Here is a 21172-nt window from a genome sequence, read left to right on the forward strand (position 1 = left end):
CATGCCCTTCTCCTTTTATTATCTCCGGCGCCAAGTACTCGTGCGTTCCTACAAAAGAGTTTGATCCTGCTTCGGTTGGTTTAGCCACAAGCTGAGGCAATGATCTGAACTGTTGGGTCAGAAGATCAGGCCTTCTCTGTTTTCTTGGTTTCGAGTTTCTAGCGCATTGATGGGAGCCTAGGGCTGAAACATGGGAAGCAGGTTCTTCACAGGTTCTTCACCTTCTTTGGAAGTTGAGGAGCTTGATACAATAAGCGAAGACGAAGACAAACAGCAGTATCCACGCGCAGCTACAGCTGGTAAGAAGTCATGTTCGAACCCGGATCCATCTTTGAGCAACTTTTTTAGACCCGTGTCTAGGAGACCAGTGTTCTGCACTATCGAATCTTGGTCTCCTACTTGAGATTTGATGCTTCCAAACAATGTCCAGCCCACTGGTCGTTGCCTAGTAATATCATCTCCACCATATCACCAACAATAAACATTTTCGAAACTACCCTCCCTCTCCCCTCTCCCAATAAAAAAAACACAAAACTTAAAAATTAGGTAGCTCTAAAACCCTTCTGATCATAACAAAAAGTAAGATCTAAACACACTTGATGATTACGTAAGTTGGTTCGTAATTTTTTACCAATCTTTGGTATAAGGAACTGGAGAAAAGATTCCAAATAGACTGAGGAAGAAAGACATGCAGATTCCGGAGATTTGATAGTTTGGTGTCAAGGCCACAAAGCATCAAGCTTTGTTAACATGTAGTAGTAGTAGTACCAGAAGAACTTGACCACAGTACGGCCGTATCCTATCATTGAGTAAAGGATTATAGTATGTAAACTCTAGTTTGTATGGTGTCATACTAATAACTTTGTCTATATTACCAATTTTCCCAATTTCTTATTTCTAACAAACTATAATGTATAAATATCAATGAATATATTTTGCAAGTTGAAAATAAGGGAGAAATTTTTTTTACCAAAAAGAATAATAAGGGAGAACTACAGTGAATGTTTCGAGTGGGCCTAAAGCAAATGCATTATTGCCTTGCGAAAAAATCATTATCGCCACAGACTAGAAAAAACTCCTATTTTCTTTTTATTCAAAATTAGAACCACAAGATGGCAGTCGTAGACTGATAAGATTGACTTGGAGTCTACTCTTTCATTGCCACTCATATCTTTTCTTCCAAAGAACGTCTCTAAGCAAGTTGAAGAGCTGTTACATGAAAGGTAAATCATGTTCTTGTATCATTATTTGTATGTTTAACTTGCTTTGATCTGTCTTTTGGACTCTGTTGTGGTTGAATCTGAATTTAAAAACGAAAATTCGTTAGATTATTACAAATCTTGTTTTACGAATTTAAAGCATTTAATCATCAAATCTTGTTATAAATTGTTTGAATAAAAGTAAAGTTCCTCTAACAGGTATCATGTTTTATTAGATCAACCAAGGATTATCATAACGGTTTTAAATCTTACTACAAGTTTGTACTTATGTGTTGATGATGGTGGAACAGGAGAATAGTGATGGCTGAGGGCGTTGTGTCGTTTGGAGTGGAGAAACTCTGGGATCTCCTGAGTCGAGAATCTGAGCGATTGCAGGGAGTTCATGAGAAAGTTGATGATCTAAAATGTCAGATGAGAATGTTACAGTCGTTGTTGAAAGATGCAGATGCGAGGAAACATGAGAATGAAGTAGTGAGAAACTTCTTGGAAGATGTCAAAGACATTGTTTTTGATGCTGAAGACATAATCGAATCCTTTCTTTTGAAAGAATTGAGTGGAAACCAAAAAGGGATCAAGAGGCGTGTGAAAAGACTTGCTTGTTTCTTAGTGGATCGCCGAGGTCTTTCTATGGACATTGAAGGCATAATTAAGAGAATGTCTAAGGTGGTTGCACAAATGCAGAGCTTTGGTATACAGCATAGCGTCAACAGATCACCGTCTGTACAAGAGAGGCAAAGGGAGATCCGACAAACATATCCTAAGAGGTCTCAAAAGGATCTCGTGGGGGTGGAACAGAGTGTTAAGGAACTAGTTGGTCATTTGGTGGAGAATGATAGCATCCAAGTAGTTTCCATATCTGGGATGGGTGGTATTGGAAAAACCACTCTTGCAAGACAAGTCTTTCATCATGACATTGTTCGAAGTCATTTTGATGGATACGCGTGGATCTGCGTTTCGCAAGATTTTAAGCGGAAGGATATTTGGCAAAAGTTATTGCAAGACCTTAGACCACATGATAAGGGCATCGAACATATGAATGAGAATACACTCCAGGCTGAGCTCTTTCACTTGTTGGAGACGTCTAAATATTTAATTGTCATGGATGATGTATGGAAAAAAGAAGATTGGGATGCAATAAAAGACGTTTTCCCCCAAGAAAGAAGAGGTGAGCTCTCTTATTGTACATACATTACTTAAGAACTCCCCATAACCACATTTCATAAAGGGCAATTGTCAATAATAGCACATTTTGAAGTTTATGTCACAAAAAGAGCACTAGAAGGAGAAAATCACAAAAATGACATTCATTAAAGGGTAAAATGTCCCTAATATCCTTGGTTTAAATTAAATAAACAAACAAAAATAAATAAATAAATAAATAAAAAATAAAAAAATAAAAAAAAATAAAAAAATAAAAAAAATAAAAAAAAATTTATAGTTTCAGATTATATGTTTTCAGATTCGAAATTTTTATAATTTTTTTAAAAAAAATTTTGAATTTTTTTTTTATTTTTTTTTTCAAATTTTCTTTTTATAGTTTAAAAATAATTTTTGAAACTGTTTTATAAATTTTTATTTTTTATTTTAGTATTTATTTTTTATAAAATTTTAAACCCTAATTCCAAAACCCCACCCCCTTAACTCTAAACCCTAAGGTTTGGATTAATTAACCCAAGGGGTATAAGTGTATATTTACCTCTTTAATGAAACCTATTTTTGTGACTTTGAGCCTTGAGTGCTACTTTGGGAACAAAAACTTGGTTTGGTGCTATCCTAGTCTTTTTCTCTTTCATAAATGCCTTTTGAGTCCCTGAGATGAAAGGAAATACAATTGCAGGTTGGAAGATGATTCTTACTTCACGCGATGAAGGTGTTGGTTTGCATGCAGACCCAACATGTTTTCCTTTTAGACCAAAACCACTTACTCCCGAAGAAAGTTGGAAGCTATGTGAGAGCATAGCATTCCCTAGAAAAGAGATAACGGGTAATGTTTTTATATAAGAATCATATGAATCCAGAATCCTTAAGGCCAGTAATTTCTTACGGCCGGGACATCTTATCAAAAATCTTGTGTATTAATTCCTAAATCCGCATGACATATATTATTACATATACCTTTGAGAAACAATATACCATCAATACTATTAAAACAGAAGACCTTTTTTTGAGGTGCTCTTCTGTTTCAACAATATTTTCAGATCTTTGCCACTGAAATATTTAAAACTTATGATTTTAATTAAATTCTGAATTTTCTTTTATTTATACAACAGAAAATCTAATAATGAATCAACACGTTATTAAAGTAAACCGACTTATTTAATATTTTACCAAAAAAAAAAAAGTAAACCGACTTACCCAACGAACGTAAACCAACCAACATACTTAACAATAAAATAAAGTGTTATGCTGGTTCAATCCATCGAAGTATAAATTATAAACTACATGATTCTATATACTTAACACGTCTTTAACTTGATATCAAGTATATAAACAAACAATTTACAGCATTTCAATTCCTATAGGATACCGGTTCAAATGTTCTATAGAAAACTAAATCGACGTTGGTATGAATTAAATCATCCAATATATCACACTTAAAGAAACGAATATATAAACAATAAATATTAAATATATGAACAAAATAGGTGTGGGAATATTCATTAAGAACAGTTAATATTTTCCTAATTGAATGGTCGATAAGATATTTATAATAATCATATTTTTCATAGCAATCAATTAAATGCATCAGTTTCGGAATGCTAACTAACAATACCTTTCTTTTTAAAAATAAAATTAGAAAGATCTTCCTAACTAAATAATTAAGTCGACAGCAAAAAAAAAATTATACATGAACAAAATGACTAATCCTATTAGAAAAAATAAATGAATTTATAAGGGTTTGAGATTTAAAAAGTGTCGGTTAAAAAAGAGACGGGTTCAAATACATGACAGATTTATTTATTGTAAAATATTATTTTTAAAAACAATTAATTATAAACTTTCTGAATATTTTTTTTTAAATTCACCTTTCGTATTGAAATATAAATATTCTAAAAAAAATTGTTTTATCATGTAATCTAAGAAATATGTCATTACAAATATGTTCTTTACAATTTCATTTATGATAATAATGTGAAATCTTTTTTTTCAATAATGTATTTTTTCCTATTATAAAAAATATTAATAAAATATTTTAATATTTTTAATAATATAGTTATTTGAATTCAGTATTTTTAATAATATAGTTAGTACAAAATTAAACTAACCCTTAAACTTACACAATATTTACAATAGAATGCCACTGCAGTATTTAATAAACCTAACAATAGATATTCTTTGTCTTTCATGTATTATTAATGCATTTTCCTAAATTAATTTTTAACTAAAAACATGGCAACAATAATTTAAGCAAATCTAAACAATAAGGAATATCAAAACATGAATCAGTTGAGACAATTTTTTTCACGAAAAAGATGATTAATTAGTTTGTACTTTTATTATCATATCATGAATCAGTTGTAATTTAAAATCCAATTTTTATATATATATTTATACTATAATGTAAAAAAAATGACGTAATAAGTGAAAAAATCATTTTAACCACACGAGATCAACATATGAACAATAAGAAAACATATACAAACATCGTCCATTTGTTCAATGAATATTATATCTTTTTAATGCTCTTCATATACTCAATATAATCAAAATATCTATTTTAATATATCTATATTATTAAAACTGAGGTAAGTATTAGAATATTTTTTTTCATTCTAATAACTACATGCGCTACCTAATTAATAATTATTAATTAATTGACAACAAATCATTTATTTTGTTAGATTTTTTGCTATCCAAACTTCAAACTTAATTCATTAACTACAAATCATTTATTTTGTTAAATTCTTTTCTAACCAAACGTACGAAACTTACGATTATTTTCTAACTGGATTATTCTGTAACCAAATTTTACAATAAAACTAAAAAAATTTATTTAAAATGTATCTACAAACTTTAAATGTTATAGATATATTCATATATATAATTATTTTATTTCACATGCAAAATATAAACTATAGATATTTTTATAAAGTTATTTTCAAAATATATATTAAATAATTTGATGATTAATACAATTTACAAATATAAATTTAATTATAAGAATACAATAAATAAATTTCAATTTAATATTTTCTCAAAAATGAAAATAAAAGTGAAATTTATTTGGCATATAAAAAAATTTAGAGACATATATATCTATGTTATTAAAACATGATACATTTAATTTTTAAAATATAAATTTATTAATATATATATAAACATAATAATTGGTACTCTAATTTAGAAATAAATACATCAAAATGGTTACTGTAGTCAAAAATATAAATCGACAAATATATTATATAATTTATTTTTAATTTGTTTTGTATTCTACCATAATATGAGAAATCAACAAATTACACACAGTAAAAATAGTCCATTTATCACAATTACAAATCGAATAAATACCATATGAATGTATATATCTACAACTATTATATTTTGTATTGTAAAAAAAATTATATTTCTATTTTGTTAATTAAACACCCGTGCGGATGCACGGGTCAAACTCTAGTTTGATTTATTTCATATGTCATCACCAATGTTTTAAAAACCAGATCGGACATTGACTCGGCATTGTACCTGGGTAAACGGTCGGCTCGGTCCAACCCGGTTCAAGCGGCTTTTAAATTTTAATCAAATTTTAAATTAAATAACTATATATATATATATATATATGTATAATCAATTTAATTTTATAAACCTTTCTATCATTGTTAATATAAAAAATCATATGAAAATAAAATGCAACTTCAAAAATAATATAAAACTATAGTGAAAGTAATTTATTTAGATAAATATTAAAAAAAATATGAATTTTTATGAAATCTTTTTTAAAATTGCAAATTTTATTTTTAAACTTGAATTTGAGAAAATTTATTTAAAAAAATCTCATAATTTCATAATTGAAAAATATTGTTTAAAATCAGTTTAAAATTGCATTATTTAAACATAACTTAACATTTAAAAGTTTTACGTAAACACAAGTTCAATTAAAGCTACTTAATTTTTTATAAAACTTTATTGTAAATAACATGTTTGGTTTTCTGTTGTGAAAGCAACACTAAGTATAAATTGCATGCACCATTAAATATTGATTCTGGCAGAGTAACAAACGTTACAGATACTAAAGTTTTAGCTAGCTCTATTCAAATATGAAAGAATTTCTATACCAAAAACGATGTGTGTTTTTTACTGAGAAAAACATAATTTTTTTTACTGAGAAAAACATAATTTTCTTGAATAAAGTAGAATCTTAAATATTGAAATATTTATGTTGATAGTTCAAATTTCTTCTTATATTAAATTACATATAAATCTGATATTGATATATTTATATTAAAGATATTGTCTTTTTATATTAAATTTATTTTTTAGTTATAAAAAAAGAAAATCGTTTTTATTAAATTACATGTTTTATATTTATTAAAGATATTTCCTTTTTGATGATAAAGTGATTTGGAAACAAATATTTAAATGTTTATTAAAATATTGATAGTGGTATTTTAACAATAAAATTTATTTATTAAGGTTATCACTGTAATTAACCATTCTAAGAATCAACGTGAGTGCGACACGTAGAAAACTGACTTATCATATACTATTATAGAGATAAAGTACTATTATGGAGATAAAGTACTATTATGTTCTACACAACTTTATATAATTTTGCTTATTTGTCATCTAACACTATTAAAAGGGGAATAACAAGCCCTCTTAGATGTGCCACGTCGGATTGGAAATTCAGACCAATCAAACACAAGTTTTATGACATGTCATTAGGTCAACACATTAACATACTGAACTTCAATTTTATTCGGCAAAATCGATTCCTTTTTCTTTCTTCTCAATTTCTCTGCAAAATGTATTCTGAACTTTTGATTTTCTATCCAAGAGTCTACTCATTGATTCCTCTTCCTTTCTTCTCTCCTTCTCTACAAAACTTTTACCATACCCAAGAGTCACTTTTTTTTTAAACTTCAGGCTTGTGAACTCTTATTCTCGAAGTTGACTTTTGTGTGGTTCTCTTAGAAATCCTATTTCTGGATTTATGATTCTGAAAATTGGAATTTTGTTTTTCGTAGTTGTAAGATGGGGAAGAGATGAGAAAGCGGTTATAGGCGTTTCAGACAAAAAAAAGAAACAAGAGCTAAAGAAGGAGAATCACGATAAATTACAAAGAGATTTACGGCAAAGATCAAATTGATGTGCTCTCCTCTGAACTCTGATGGTATCATGGTAAAAATATTTGATTCAAAAGCACTAAAATTATAGAGTGGAGAGATTTGTGGAGAGATTCAGTTTTTTTGTTCTCATGTAATTTTAAGTTAGTTCTCTCATTGTTGTATCTTTTCGCATGAACATTGTAATTGAGTTGTTTGTGTGTATGTCTTTTTATAGAGTGTGGATCACTGGATCAACATGGGTTTGCAAGGGACAAAATCTGGGTAATCGATGACAATCTATCTCCTATTTACTCAAAAGAGTTCTTAAGAAAAGCTTAGTTGATCTTCATCTCAAACCATCAGAAGAGGACTTAAAGCAATGGTCTGACAGGTAAAAGTAAAACCATCATCATGCCTTTTATGATCTATCTTTATAGATTCTGAATTCTGTGTGTGTTTCCTTTTTGAGTTCCAGGTTCACTTGCTATAGATGGCGACTCAACATTGATTTCTTTAGAAACATCAATGGCAAGCCCTTCAGATTCTTATTTGCATATCATACTTACCTCGCTGTCTCAGATATAAGGTAATTGTACTCTTTAAAAAAATATATCATCAGCAAAATATTCTGTGTTTGATGAATCATTCAACTATTGAAGGATCAGAAACATTTGACTACTTGGAGAACCTCAGCAAAAATGAGCTTTTGACTCTACTAGAGTAGAAACATACTTCCCTGAGAACAAGTATCGTTCGTTAACTGCCCAAAGTGGTATCTCTCAGACACCATAAGCTAAATAAATGTTTCTTTCAACGTGCAAAAATCTGAATCACATTGCTTTATATTTCTAATCTTCTTTGTTGGCAGGAACTTTGAAAACACATTAAGTGAATAGAACGTGTGATGATGAACTCAATATTCAGAACGTCTTTGTAGAACATGATGTCGTTTGTGTAAGTCGTATAATATAATAACTGTTCCATATTTACATATATTTCGTCTTAGAACACAAATCCAGACTGACCACAGAGTTCTTTATTTTTTTGTTCTTATATGGTTTGATTCGAAGTTAAAGTTCGTTTCTTTAATTATGTGTGTTGCAGAAGTCCAAGAGGAATGAGTATGCCAAACTATCTCCTAACGTTTGCAAGGTATTGTTTTACCTTGTCTGATTTGTTTTCATCATTCTGTAATTTTCATGTGTTTGTTCGCTACATGCTCGCAAGAGACTCAGCTTGATCTTTGAAAAGTGCTCTGCTTTTTTCAATTTTAGTTAGAGACCAAGGTTTCAATTTTTGTTGCTGTTTGTTTGTGTCTCAGACTGTTTCGGTCAGGTTGATAAAGGGGCTAATATTCTTGAAATTTATCGCAATCATTGTGATACTGATCACACTTGCTCGCATGACGCTGCTACTTGCTCTTTTTGGTTCTTTGCGGGAGAAATTGAAAGACTTGCGTTTAGCATCTGATCTCTCTTCTTTGTGTGTGTTTCTGCAAGTAAAAATGGTTAAGGGCTTTGAATGTACTTTTCATTCTGATGGGTTATTTGGGATTTAAAGTTTTTGACATTCTCAGAGTTTCCATAAATTTGCAGCATTGAACGTCATTTTCCCTTTATGAGTCCGTGCAATAAGCTTGAAGACAGAGGTGGAAAGTCGGGGAGGTGGATGGGACGAGCTTGCTGTGATGGATGGGGCGGAGAGGCGTCGGATCTGAAGAAGCTGTGTAGTGGAGATGGCAGAGGAAGCTAGCGGTGGTAGTGGTGGCGGCACAAAAAGAGAGAGCACTGGAAGAATGGAGATGAATTTTAGGTTTAGTTAAAAATTTGGTTTAGTTTGGTTTAGTTTAATATCGCATTCATAAATATGTAAACAATTTCAATATATAAAATTTAATTTAATTTATATTTTTCATAATTTTTTATTTTTTAATAATGAAAATAATTAACAAAAGTAATACATCATTAAAATCAAATTAATAAATTTTAATAACATTTGTATAACGTTATTATAAATATTAACAATTGCATAGATATTAACGCTATTGTTGTTTATTTAACTATAGCATACGACAAATCCGCTATCAAAAGGGTTGGACGATGTCAGAGCGTTTTAGGGAACGCTATTAAAATGAACTAATAGCGTTTAACGCCAGCTATTAATACCCCATTTCCTATAGTGTTCGAGTTACTACGCCAGAGTATGCAACATTCAGCAAGGTGGTAGCTTCCAGTTACGCTAAATAGTCAAAAGTTGGAAAGTTTGGATTTGATCTGGTCACGTGCTCAAAGTCATACCTTTTTATTAATCTTATAATGGTAACTTCTTTCTATTGTTGAAAATGCTTTTCTTTCTTTTATATAGAGTGAAGGTGGTGACAAAGCAGTTAATCAGTTAGACAAATCTGTTAATCAACAATAGCCGTCAACATGTCTATTGAGAACAAGGAAGTTGCTGAGAAGATACATCCGAGAACTATACAAGTTTAATTTTCTTGATCTATGTGTTAGTTTTATCGCCGCCAACGTCCAGGATTGTGATCTCCAGTCTCTGCTTTATACTATAGTTCAGGTTATAAATGGAGTTGCTACACTGTTTAGTGGACCACGATACCTGCTCCTAAGGGTTAAATGTATTCGATGGCTAAATCTCTTTCGTGCAAGTCGCATATTCATTCCTATAGCTTCACTGGTATTGGATATACTGGAATATAAATCCATAAATGATAGTGAAAAGCAAGGAAGTAGCTTGAAGCTGTTTCAACCGTAAAGCTGCTTAAGAATTGGTTGAAGTCCCTGAATTTCCAAGAACAATGTATCTTTTCTGTGATTGAGCTCCTTGCCGTCCACTTTTCTCAACGGAGCTTCAACATATCTTTTCTAGAGCTTGCTATTATTCCCTTATGAGGCTGAACAAATTTAACGAGAGAAGCATTCTGGAAGGGTTAAAGATGGACATGGTGGTCAAACACTTCATCAAGCAGGTGGAGTTGAATATTGAGTCTGTACACAATACTATCAAAGCATCACAGACAAAGGTCTTGGAACAAAAAAAGAAGAAGTGAGACAAGTGTGCGAACAATAATAATGCAATTCCTGGGTTTGCAACTCAGATTATAGGGCATAATCAAACCGTAGCAGTTAGAATTCTCAAATTCTTAAACCATTTTTGTTTCATAAATTATTTTCAGAAATACACAAAACGTCTATGCAATCTGGTTAATAAAAACGGTGAAACAAAAATAAATCAGATTCATTCGAAAAAATGTGTTTAATCAGTAATCTAATTTCAGACCTACAACAGTAATGTTTTAAAAATGTTTTAAAAACAATAGCCAAAAAAAAGTAGCAATCTAATTTCAGACCTATGACAGTAATGATTTTGTTATATATCGACAATTTATAACTTTGAGAGAGCTTTTAAACTGGGTATGAGGTCCTCACTCTTACTTGTTTTCGAGAGGTCATGCAAGATCATGTTTGAGCAAAGTTGACTCAAACACTACCCAACAAACAAACAAAAAGCTTGAACATGAAAAAAAAAGTATTAATATTTACAATGATTTCCAAAGTATTAAATATTTAAATGATTATCATCAAATGTAGTTAAATAAATATTAAAATAGTTAAATTATTAAAATAAGGAACTATGTATAAATTAATATGACATCAAATGTAAGAAAGTAAACCTTAAATAACTTTACAACTAAAAATATTCAAATCATGAAGCAAAATTTCTTTCCATCACAAAAAAGCAAACAATAAATGATAAATTAAATATTTGGTTAAAGGTAAATGGAGACAACAAACTCGATTGGTACTTTCTCTTAAATTCAAGTATAAAAATGAAAACTTAATAATTGTAAAACCAAACAAAATTTATACAGTATTAATTATAAGTTTTACAATTTTTTTACATAAAAATAATAACCAAGAAAAGAATATATATAGATCTTAACTAATAATTTAGTTAACTTTTTATTAATCTTTGCTAATATGATTCTAATATCCTATTTAAATTTCCAATAAAACACACAAACAAATTCTAATAGTTTTAAATATGCATATATTTTTATAATTATTCTTTAACCAGTTCCAGTATATATTATATTTGTTCATTTTTAAAATAAAAATACACAAATTCAATTAATATTATAGGAAAAAATCCGGGCGTAGCCCGGAAAACCCTCTAGTATTTTTAATGATTTTGACTGATGAATCATCAATTTAGATTTATACTATTATTTAAAATTTTATCTTATTTAGTCATCAATTATTTATTTAATCTTAATTTTAAAATAGAATTAAACTAATATTTAAAATTAATTAATGTAATCAAATAATAAATCTAAAAACTGACAAAAATTATTTTAAAATAAAATTTAAATTTAAAAAAATATTACTCTAAACATAGTGCAGAAAAATACCTAATACAACTTCATATTGTAAGTGAACATAATGTTCAAGACAAAAAAAAAGTGGTAGTAATAGCAAAAAGTATAAATACAAAGTAAACTATAAAGGGGCCATCATAAAACTAACAATTCTTCAATAGTTATAAGTTAGAAAATATTATATAGATTCTTTAACTTAAAAATTAGTTATTTATTAATGGTATCAACGTTTTTAACCGATCTGACTTTTAAGGTGAGAGCTAATAAAAAAAAATTAAATCATTTTGCAAATAATAAATAGATATATTATATTTTAACATTTAAAAGACACACATATATTTCGAGGCTCTAATCTTATAGTACGGTTTTCAGAATAAATGTTGATGAAGAACTAGAAGCCATGGGTAAGAAAATGGTCACATATTGTGGAGGACTACCATTAGCCGTTAAAGTGCTGGAGGCTTGTTAGCTAATAAAAACATGGTTGAAGAGTGGAAAAGAGTAGATGACAATATTCAAACTCAGATAGTTCGCATAGATGACAACAGTCAAGATTCGGTTTACCGAGTATTGTCTATGAGCTATGAAGATTTGCCCATGCAGTTAAAGCATTGCTTCCTATACCTAGCTCATTTTCCCGAAGATGACAAGATACAAGTACGGATATTGTATAATCTTTGGGAAGCAGAAGGAATAATAACGTCAAGTTGCGATGGAGAAACCACTAGGAAAATTGGAGAAGAATACATAGACGAGCTAGTAAGGAAATATGGTTATTGCAGTAAAAGATGATTTGAGTTGCAAATGGAAGTATTGTCAAATGCATGACATGATGAGAGAAGTATGTTTATATAAAGCCAAAGAAGAGAACTTTCTTCAGTTTATCGAAGTACCTACTTCTTCACCTCTACCATCAATGCGCATACTCCTACCAGAGCTCGCAGACTCGTAGTACACGGTGATGGTAATGCATTTGATATGCTGGGACGTAAAAACAATCAAAAAGCTAGATCTGTTTTGGTTTTGGACTCGACAGCAACTTGTGGAAGCAGTCAGGTCAAGGATTACGAAATTTACAACTACTAGGGTCTTAGATCTGAATTTACAAACACATGATAGCGACTCTAGAGGAGGGAGAATACCATCCAGCATTGGAAAAGCTCATTCATTTGAGATATTTGAGCTTACACATGGGTCGTGCAACTCATGTAGAGTTAAGGTCCCTGATGCTTCCCTTTATATTGACGCTAAACAAAGTTGGAATTGGGTAATCTACTGAACCTAGAGTACTTGGTCGGCTTCCGACTTGAATACGTAGCATCACAGACTTCCTCCGAATGAAAAGCTCAGGACTCTCGAGATATTTCTCAAAGGCAGGTATACTTCTGAAATTCTTGCGTCATCTCTCTGTGAATTAACAAACCTGGAGACGCTTAAATTGATCAATGTGAACGGATACGATGAGGCTTATGATTTGGATTTCGTTTGGAATTTCATTCATCTAAGGCATTTAGAGCTGGACATACATATAACAAGGCTTCCTGATCACTCTCGATTTCCTCCCCACTTGCACACATATCTCTATGTGACTGTAAAATGGAGGAGGATCCACTGCAGATTCTGCAAAAGTTGCTTCATTTAAAGTCGGTTGAATTATCATATAGTACTTTCGTGGGGAGGAAGATGGTGTGTTCAAAAGGTGGATTCCCTCAGTTATGTAAGCTACAAATACGGTTCCTGCACAACTTGGAAGAGTGGATAGTCGAAGAAGGGTCGATGCCATGTCTTCGTACCTTGTCTATTCGGTATTGTAAGAAGTTGAAGGAGCTACCGGAAGGGCTCAAGTATATAACTTATTTAAAGGAACTGGATATCAGACATAACAACAAGGAGTGGAAGAAGAAACTCGCACCAGGTGGGGAAAGTTATCACAAAGTCAAACACATTCCTAGTGTTCAATTAAACTATCGTGGCAATTAATAAGGAGAATAAAACTGTCTCAGGTATATATTCTTTTTGGTATAATGTCAATATTGTTCATTTTGTTGGTTATGTATCCTCCTTGAAGTTTAGTGTGAGTCTCAACTCTCTGTTATTCGGTTTTCAGGTGAACCTACTCAGGATCAGTACCCACCACTATCGATTGTGTGATATGATAATAAGTCGTTTTGTTGTATGAAGTTTACATATCTTGTTTGTGATATATTTCGTTTATCTGTTTGCATGCTCATTCACTGTAATACTAAGTTTGAAATATATTTTGTATGTTGAACCATATCTTCTTCGATGTCTCCGTTGTGTGTGCTTAGTTGATTTTCATAGTCGGAACTGGAGATAGAACGATGGTTTTATCATGACAAAACGCAAGAACAACAACACATATAAATTAGATATGTTGTAACAACTATTTAAAAAATTGAATGATGGAAACCCCAAATTTGTTTAAAGAAAATGATGTTGATAGTGGTTTTTGAAAAAAAAAAAGGATTATGATGAACAATAACAATGAAAACTCATTGTAAACACGCTTTAGAGAGCCAAACAAATAAATCAATTCTAAGATTTTTGGTGGAAAGGTAATTTAAGAGGAGATGGAAAACGATAACAGGAATGAGTCTTTAAAAACACACATATATATAGATTGATAAAGGATGCTTCATCTAAGAGTTGTATTGTTTTGAGATGGAGACTATTCGGTGAAAAGATGCAACGCACCGCAGTTTTGTTTTTTTATATCATTAAATTCAATCAAATATGACTGTTGGACTTAAAACCTTTTTCTTTTAAAAAGTGACGATATCACCAGTTTTGGTATGCTATTATATATATAATTTTTTTATAATGAAAATATACAATTTTAAAAATTAATAATATTCAGATTGTTATGAAAATATACAATTTATATAATGAACAGACACAATTTTTCAAACTAATACATTTCAGTTTTTTTTTATGAAACAACACAACCAAAGTAGTTATTTTGAAAAGACACAACTATTTCGATTTTTAGAAAAGATACAACTTTTCAACATAAGTAAGATTCATAACCTTTGAAATTAATCAGGATTGCTATTATTAGTAGATAAAATATTTGATTTTATCATATATATATATATCTATTAATAATAGCAATCCCAATTAATTCAAAAGGTTGTGAATTCTACTTATGTTGAAAGGTTATATCTTTTCAAAAATTAAAAATTGTGATTTTTCATATAAGTATTATTACAAAAAGACACAACTTTTTAATTCAAACGATGTGACTCTTCGAATTTTTTTTTGAAAATCTGTAAATAATCCAATGTCCATGCCTTCTCAAAGCATAATTTCCCTAATCAAATAAAATGGTCACATTCGTAGGGTTTTTATAAATACTTTAAAAATATATATATATTTAAATAAAAAAATGTGACTATTTATAGTTAAAAGTTGTGACTATTTATATAAGTATTATCTCAAAAAGAACAACCAATTAATATGAAAAGTTGTGAATTGATAGGTTGTGTTTTAAAACATGTAACTCTACAAAATATTAGCTTTAAGAGTTGTGTTTTTTCATCATAAATGATATATTAGTTTTCAAAAGTTATAAAATATTCTATAAAGTATCTTTGTACAATTATTTGTTTCTAGAGTTGTTTATTAGTTAGTGTAAATAGTAATGTCTTTCTATTGTAAAAGAAAACTAGATTTTGACCCGCGCTTTTTAAGCGCGGGTTTTTTTCCGACAAAAATAAAAGTTTAAATTGATTATTATTTTGTGTTCATATAATTTTTTTAAGATTAAAGTCACCATGATTTATATTGATGTGATCAAGCATCTGCGTTTTTGAAATTTGGTTGAAATGTTTTTAAAAATGATGTTTGTTTGTCTAATAGTATATGAAATATGAAGTGTAAATATATATATTGGTATTGGAAAGATTGTTGCACACAACTATATATATATATATATATTAACTATCAAAATTTAAAAATATAAAAGCAAATATATAAAAGGATTTAATATGTAGTTATTATAAAGCTATATTTTTTTCTATACATAGTCAATATTTAAATTATTGTTGAAAATTAAAATCTAAGTTTTTAATTGCAGGTTTATTAATATAGGTGTAAAATGAGTTTTAATATAAACTATGACATTGTCATATATACATGATACGTTTTTTTATTTCACATGTCCTATTAGAAACATACCATATATAGGTCTATTTATTTATACTGCTGGTACATACGATTTTATATATACCTTTATCAAAATATGCGATATTATAAGGACTAAAAACCTTTTAACTAACGTTGAGTAATATATGGTAATAGGAGAAATAATAGGTAGACCAATATACTATTAATTAAATAAAAGGGTGCAGTAACCTTGTTTAAGTAGATTTCTCAAGACTGATTCTCTTTTAATAGAATAGATTTAGTTTTTAAAAATAGTTAAGGTGTCTTTCTTTAATAAATATCTTCGTGTCTTTCTATTAATCTTGTTGTATTGTGTAACCTTGCAATGTTTGGTTATTAACAGTTGCAACTTTTAGTTTCTTATATAAAGAATTTTGGATTGCGACACATCACAAAAATTCATTTACTTGATTCACCCAAAACATACAACATTTTGTATATTTGTTTATTTTAGAATAACAACACTTGTGAAACATAAAACAAGTGTTTCAAAACATTTCGATTGCAAAAAAGAAAAGAAAATACCCAGTATTCCTCAACATGCATACTGCATATATAATCTCATACATCACTCTCCTAAACTCTTTTTTCTTTGTTTTATTTTTGTTGTATTATTGACTAGTATATAATCTTATATTAATATTATACTCATGTGATGAGAACTTCCCCCCCCCCCCCCCCCACCCCCCCCACCCTTTTCAAAATTCGACCAATTAAGTTGGTTCGTTGAATCGTTATCGATTTTTATAAATTGGTTCTGCAACGGATCATCGTCCATCGCGCAACACTCCAACCTCGTCTCCCAAGGCACGTTTACAGATTTGTCAAGTCGTCATGTTCTTCTGATCTGATAAATGCGTAATTTGATGAACTCTTCTCTCGCCTATTTGCGGTACTATTAGGCAGAAGAACCCGTCGATTTACGTCCCGTCACGACGGATCTCCAGCGGAACTGCTGCGGCGACGCTGCGTTATGCCACTGCTATGAGATCTTATTCTACGTCGTTTATGGAAGAGAGGGACACTTTCGGGCCGATCCAAGTTTCTTCCGGTAAGTACATGATATTTTTTTTTTTACCATAACGTCTTGACTATCTCAGTTCTCCAGTATGTCTTATCAGCCTTATCTTTGTTGTCACTGTGTCAGATTTTGGGGAGCCCAGACGCAGAGACGCTGCAGAACTTCGAAATCGGTGATGAGCACGAGCGTATGTCCAAACCTATCGTCTGCGGTTTTGGCGTCTTGAAGAAGTGCGTGGCCAAGCATAGCTATAAGTCTATAACCATAGGTTTTGTCTAAGTCATGCACATTGCCGCTGTAACTGAGATTAATTGAAGGCTCTTATTCGTAAGACTGATCAAAAAGCCAATAATGTGGCGGTGATTTCAACCGGAAAGGAAGATAAGTTCAATTATTAAGCTTCTAAAAAGTACATAAAAACATACCTTGACAATCTATGATTAAGAGATGAACGAAAATGCAATGCAGATGAATGAAGAGGTTGAATAGAACGCAGAAATCAGGAATCAGAAAAAGAAAATTGAAAAAAGGAGATAATTTGTAAACTGGTTATCAAAAATATAAACGTATGAAGAGGTGCCAACTAAGAGTCACAATTTCATTAATGGATAAAAGTCAGACAATGCTTCACTACCGACATACAACTTTGGTAGAGTCGTGTCTTAACTAAACCATTGGATTAAAAGGTTGCTAATCTCAACAGTTTCCTGTTTTTTTTTTTGAAGAAAATTACTATAAGAATATGAAATGGGACTTGGAACAAAAAAAAAGAAAAAAAAAAGAAAAGGGACTTCACTAACGACACAAAGCTTCAGTAGCGGTAGCGTCTCCTTTTTTTGTCAAAACAAAAAAATTACTAATCTGAACAGTTTCCTGTTTTTTAAAAGAAAGTTACTATAAGATTATGAAAAGGGACTTCACTAACGACACAAAGCTTCGGTAGCGTCTCCTTTTTTTAGTCAAATCAAATGATCAGCCCTTGGATTAAAAGGTGTACTAATTTCAACCATTCCTTTAAACAAAATTATAATATAAAAAAATGATGTCAGATAAATACAAATTTTGGTTTGCTATTATATGTAGACCGTGTTTTTTTTGTAATGATATATCTTTTCAATATACATTATATACAACATTTTAAAAAAACTATTTATAATTTGAAAAGTCGTGATCATTCATATACATATTTGAAAAACTATAAATAGCCCATGTCCATAAATTTCTTATTGTAAATCTTTCAAAAATTTATTAAAATGGCCAAAAAGAAAAGTTATGTGCAGTAACCTGATTACAAATAATTTGAAGATAATAGACGAAACGATGTCAACAAAGAATTGTAGCAAGGGTCATTCATGTTTGGCTAGTAAAAAATTCTAAACGAGATACTGAAGTTATTAGTCTTAATTTCTCTTCAACTAGATGAAAATGTGTGCTTTTATTTCTTACAAATTTTGCATTTGTAATGATGTATGTTCCATGAAACACATATTATGCATGTCTTATATATTCATGTGCTATATATTCTTACACTTGGGTTATATAAGAATGTATGATCATGTCACAAAAGCCGGTAAATTTTAGTAACATAATATTCTTATTGATTGTTGACATTTTATTTGAGTGGATATTTTTGTTTTACAAAACCAGTCAATTAATGTATTTTTTTCTCATTCTCTTGGGTTGTTTCATATTTGTGACATCAATAATCATTATCAATAAAAGAATATAGTTATATACAAAATAATTTTGTAACACGTGTATTGTCTCAAAATTAATTGTAAACAATTTTCATAAAAATTTATTTTATAAAATATATTATATTTACTTTTATGAAATGAGTTCCCGTGCGATATCGCACGGGTTCCTTACCTAGTATTAACAGTGGCGGTTCTACTAAGCTCAAGAAGGTGGCACTTGCCCCCTATAAAATCATTAAATTCTTTTTAACTTACCCAAAATTTTGTTACATACGTTTACTGAAAATCATGTTTTATTTATATAGTTGTATTTACATATGATTTGCCCCCAGTAAAATTTTGTTCTACATCCGCCCCTGTATATTAATTAACTTTTAGAAATCCGACATTTATATTTTTTTGTTACACTATTTGGTGTATACAAAATATGTTTTATAGAATTTAAAATGTATTTTTATATATAATTTTACGAAATATTATCAAAATATATTGAAATGTTAAGAAAAAATAGAAATGAACTTCATTTGTGAATATAAAACAAATAATACAATGTTTAATGTTTGTACTTTATGTGTTTATTAATTATAGAATTTTTACTGCATATTGTTATAAATATATATATATATATATTTTAAAAACATTTGAAAAGACTAAACACACTATTATTTCAAGACTCTGATCTTATAACGTGTGTTACTATTTTCAGAATTTGATGTTGATGAGGAACTAGAAGCCATGGGTAAGGAAATGGTGGCATATTGTGGAGGACTACCATTAGCCATTAAAGTGTTGGGAGGCTTGTTAGCTAATAAAACCATGGTTGAAGAGTGGAAAAGAGTAGATGACAATATTCAAACTCAGATAGTTCGCATAGATGACAAAAGTCAAGATTCTGTTTACCGAGTATTGTCTATGAGCTATGAAGATTTGCCAATGCAGTTAAAGCATTGCTTCCTATACCTAGCTCATTTTCCCGAAGATGACAAGATACAAGTGGACAGATTATATTATCTATGGGCAGCAGAAGGCATAATAAAGTCAAGTGGCGATGGAGAATAACGAGTCAAGGTCCAACCGGGCAATCCGGTTTTCAAAACACTAGTCATCACCATAATGATTCTTTTTTTTAGAGAAATATGTTAGCCATCTAAACATATAATATAATACTCATTAAACTAAGTATTAAATTAATTATTAATGTACAAAACATATTATTCCTTCTTTGCTTAAGTATAAGCTACAAAATTACATAATGTGATAAATATATATAAGGAGTTTTCTTGCGCCATGCGCAAATATACTAATTTTTAGCTAAATTTTTATTTATTTTATTTTAAATAAAAATAAATTTACGTTTTCATACTATTATTTTTATATTTTAAATTCATCGGTCTGGAAAAGAGTGAAATCACAACTATTTTTTTGTAATTTTGTTTCATTTGATTTGTTTTATTTATTTTAATTTTATTTTATATGAATTTTATTGGAGAAGAATTATATTTTATATAACTTTGAATTTTATTTATTTATATTTAGTGATTATTTATTTTGAATATGTTTCTTATCCTCTAAGTGTATAAATTTTAATAATGATTGGGTTTCTGTTTAAATGTATAGCTAATATGTTAAACTTGTAAACTCAATTTCTTAATTAATCAAATAAACTAATGGATGCTACTAAAATTTTAAACATTTAATCATCCAAAAAAATTGATTAGCATTGCTTTAGTTTTGTGTTCCCTAATGCACACTTACACTTTATTTTAATAAAATATAAAATATATATAGAAAATATGATAAATAAGTTAATTTAAAATTAAAATATAATTATATTTAGTTTATTTTTATAAATATGATATATATAATTTTATTTTATTTCAATGGTGATATATGAATTATTAGTTATTAATATACTTTAAAAGTCTTGCCAAAATAAACATTTACACAGAAATGCTAACTTCTAAATAGTGATATAAACATTATTAGTCATTACCATTTTTATAAATTCTTACTAAAAATATATAGATTTGTAAAAGTTATTATTATTACCATATTTAAAAGTCTTTAACAAAAATATAAATTTTTATAAGAAAATTTTCATGTCAAATTAACTTGATCTCATGTCATTATTTTCTAAAAACATGTCATTTTTTTGGGTGAGAATGAACACTGTGATGACATGTGTACAAAACCACTTTGCAATTAATATTTAGGAGATACTACAATCAATGACTTTGAATAATAATGATTTGATAACAATTTGTGTATCATCCATCATCTTTATTTAATTTTAAATTATTAAAATAAATTAATTAATCATATTAATCATCTAATAAAAAATAGATTTTCCTTATATTTTGAATTTTAAAGATGACTATAAATTACTAAAA

At 29.3% G+C, this 21172-nt stretch overlaps 1 protein-coding gene and 1 pseudogene across 8 annotated transcripts; both read left to right on the forward strand.

Annotated features, from left to right (window-relative positions):
- Positions 1–14207, forward strand: part of LOC103848412 — a 76976-nt pseudogene extending 62769 nt beyond the window's left edge.
- LOC117134027 (probable disease resistance RPP8-like protein 2) lies at positions 266–19856 on the forward strand. 8 transcript variants are annotated; one of them, XR_004458136.1, is made up of 11 exons: positions 268–1223; positions 1511–2385; positions 3058–3204; positions 7406–7559; positions 7722–7877; positions 7962–8072; positions 8146–8258; positions 8355–8440; positions 8591–8638; positions 8808–8993; positions 9082–9403. XR_004458136.1 is itself a non-coding variant. In XM_033291447.1 (4 exons), exons 2-4 carry the CDS (start codon positions 1521–1523, stop codon positions 19839–19841), a joined length of 1362 nt encoding a protein of 453 aa, XP_033147338.1. In that variant the 5' UTR covers positions 266–1223; positions 1511–1520; the 3' UTR covers positions 19842–19856. The 8 variants fall into 8 exon arrangements, 2 of the variants coding, with proteins under 2 accessions (XP_033147338.1, XP_033147337.1); XR_004458135.1 differs by having other exon boundaries at positions 8591–8993; XR_004458134.1 differs by having other exon boundaries at positions 8808–9403.
- Positions 19857–21172: the final 1316 nt, after the last annotated feature.

Source organism: Brassica rapa, chromosome A05, assembly GCF_000309985.2.
Source record: "Brassica rapa cultivar Chiifu-401-42 chromosome A05, CAAS_Brap_v3.01, whole genome shotgun sequence".
In the NCBI taxonomy this organism is placed as follows: Eukaryota; Viridiplantae; Streptophyta; class Magnoliopsida; order Brassicales; family Brassicaceae; genus Brassica; species Brassica rapa.

Coding starts and splice junctions, on each gene's coding strand:
- LOC117134027 (XM_033291446.1), top strand. CDS start 1,521: ATGGCTGAGGGCGTTGTGTCGTTTGGAGTGGAGAAACTCTGGGATCTC. Junction 2,386..3,057: donor TTTCCCCCAAGAAAGAAGAG/GTGAGCTCTCTT, acceptor ATACAATTGCAG/GTTGGAAGATGATTCTTACT. Junction 3,205..19,488: donor CCCTAGAAAAGAGATAACGG/GTAATGTTTTTA, acceptor TACTATTTTCAG/AATTTGATGTTGATGAGGAA.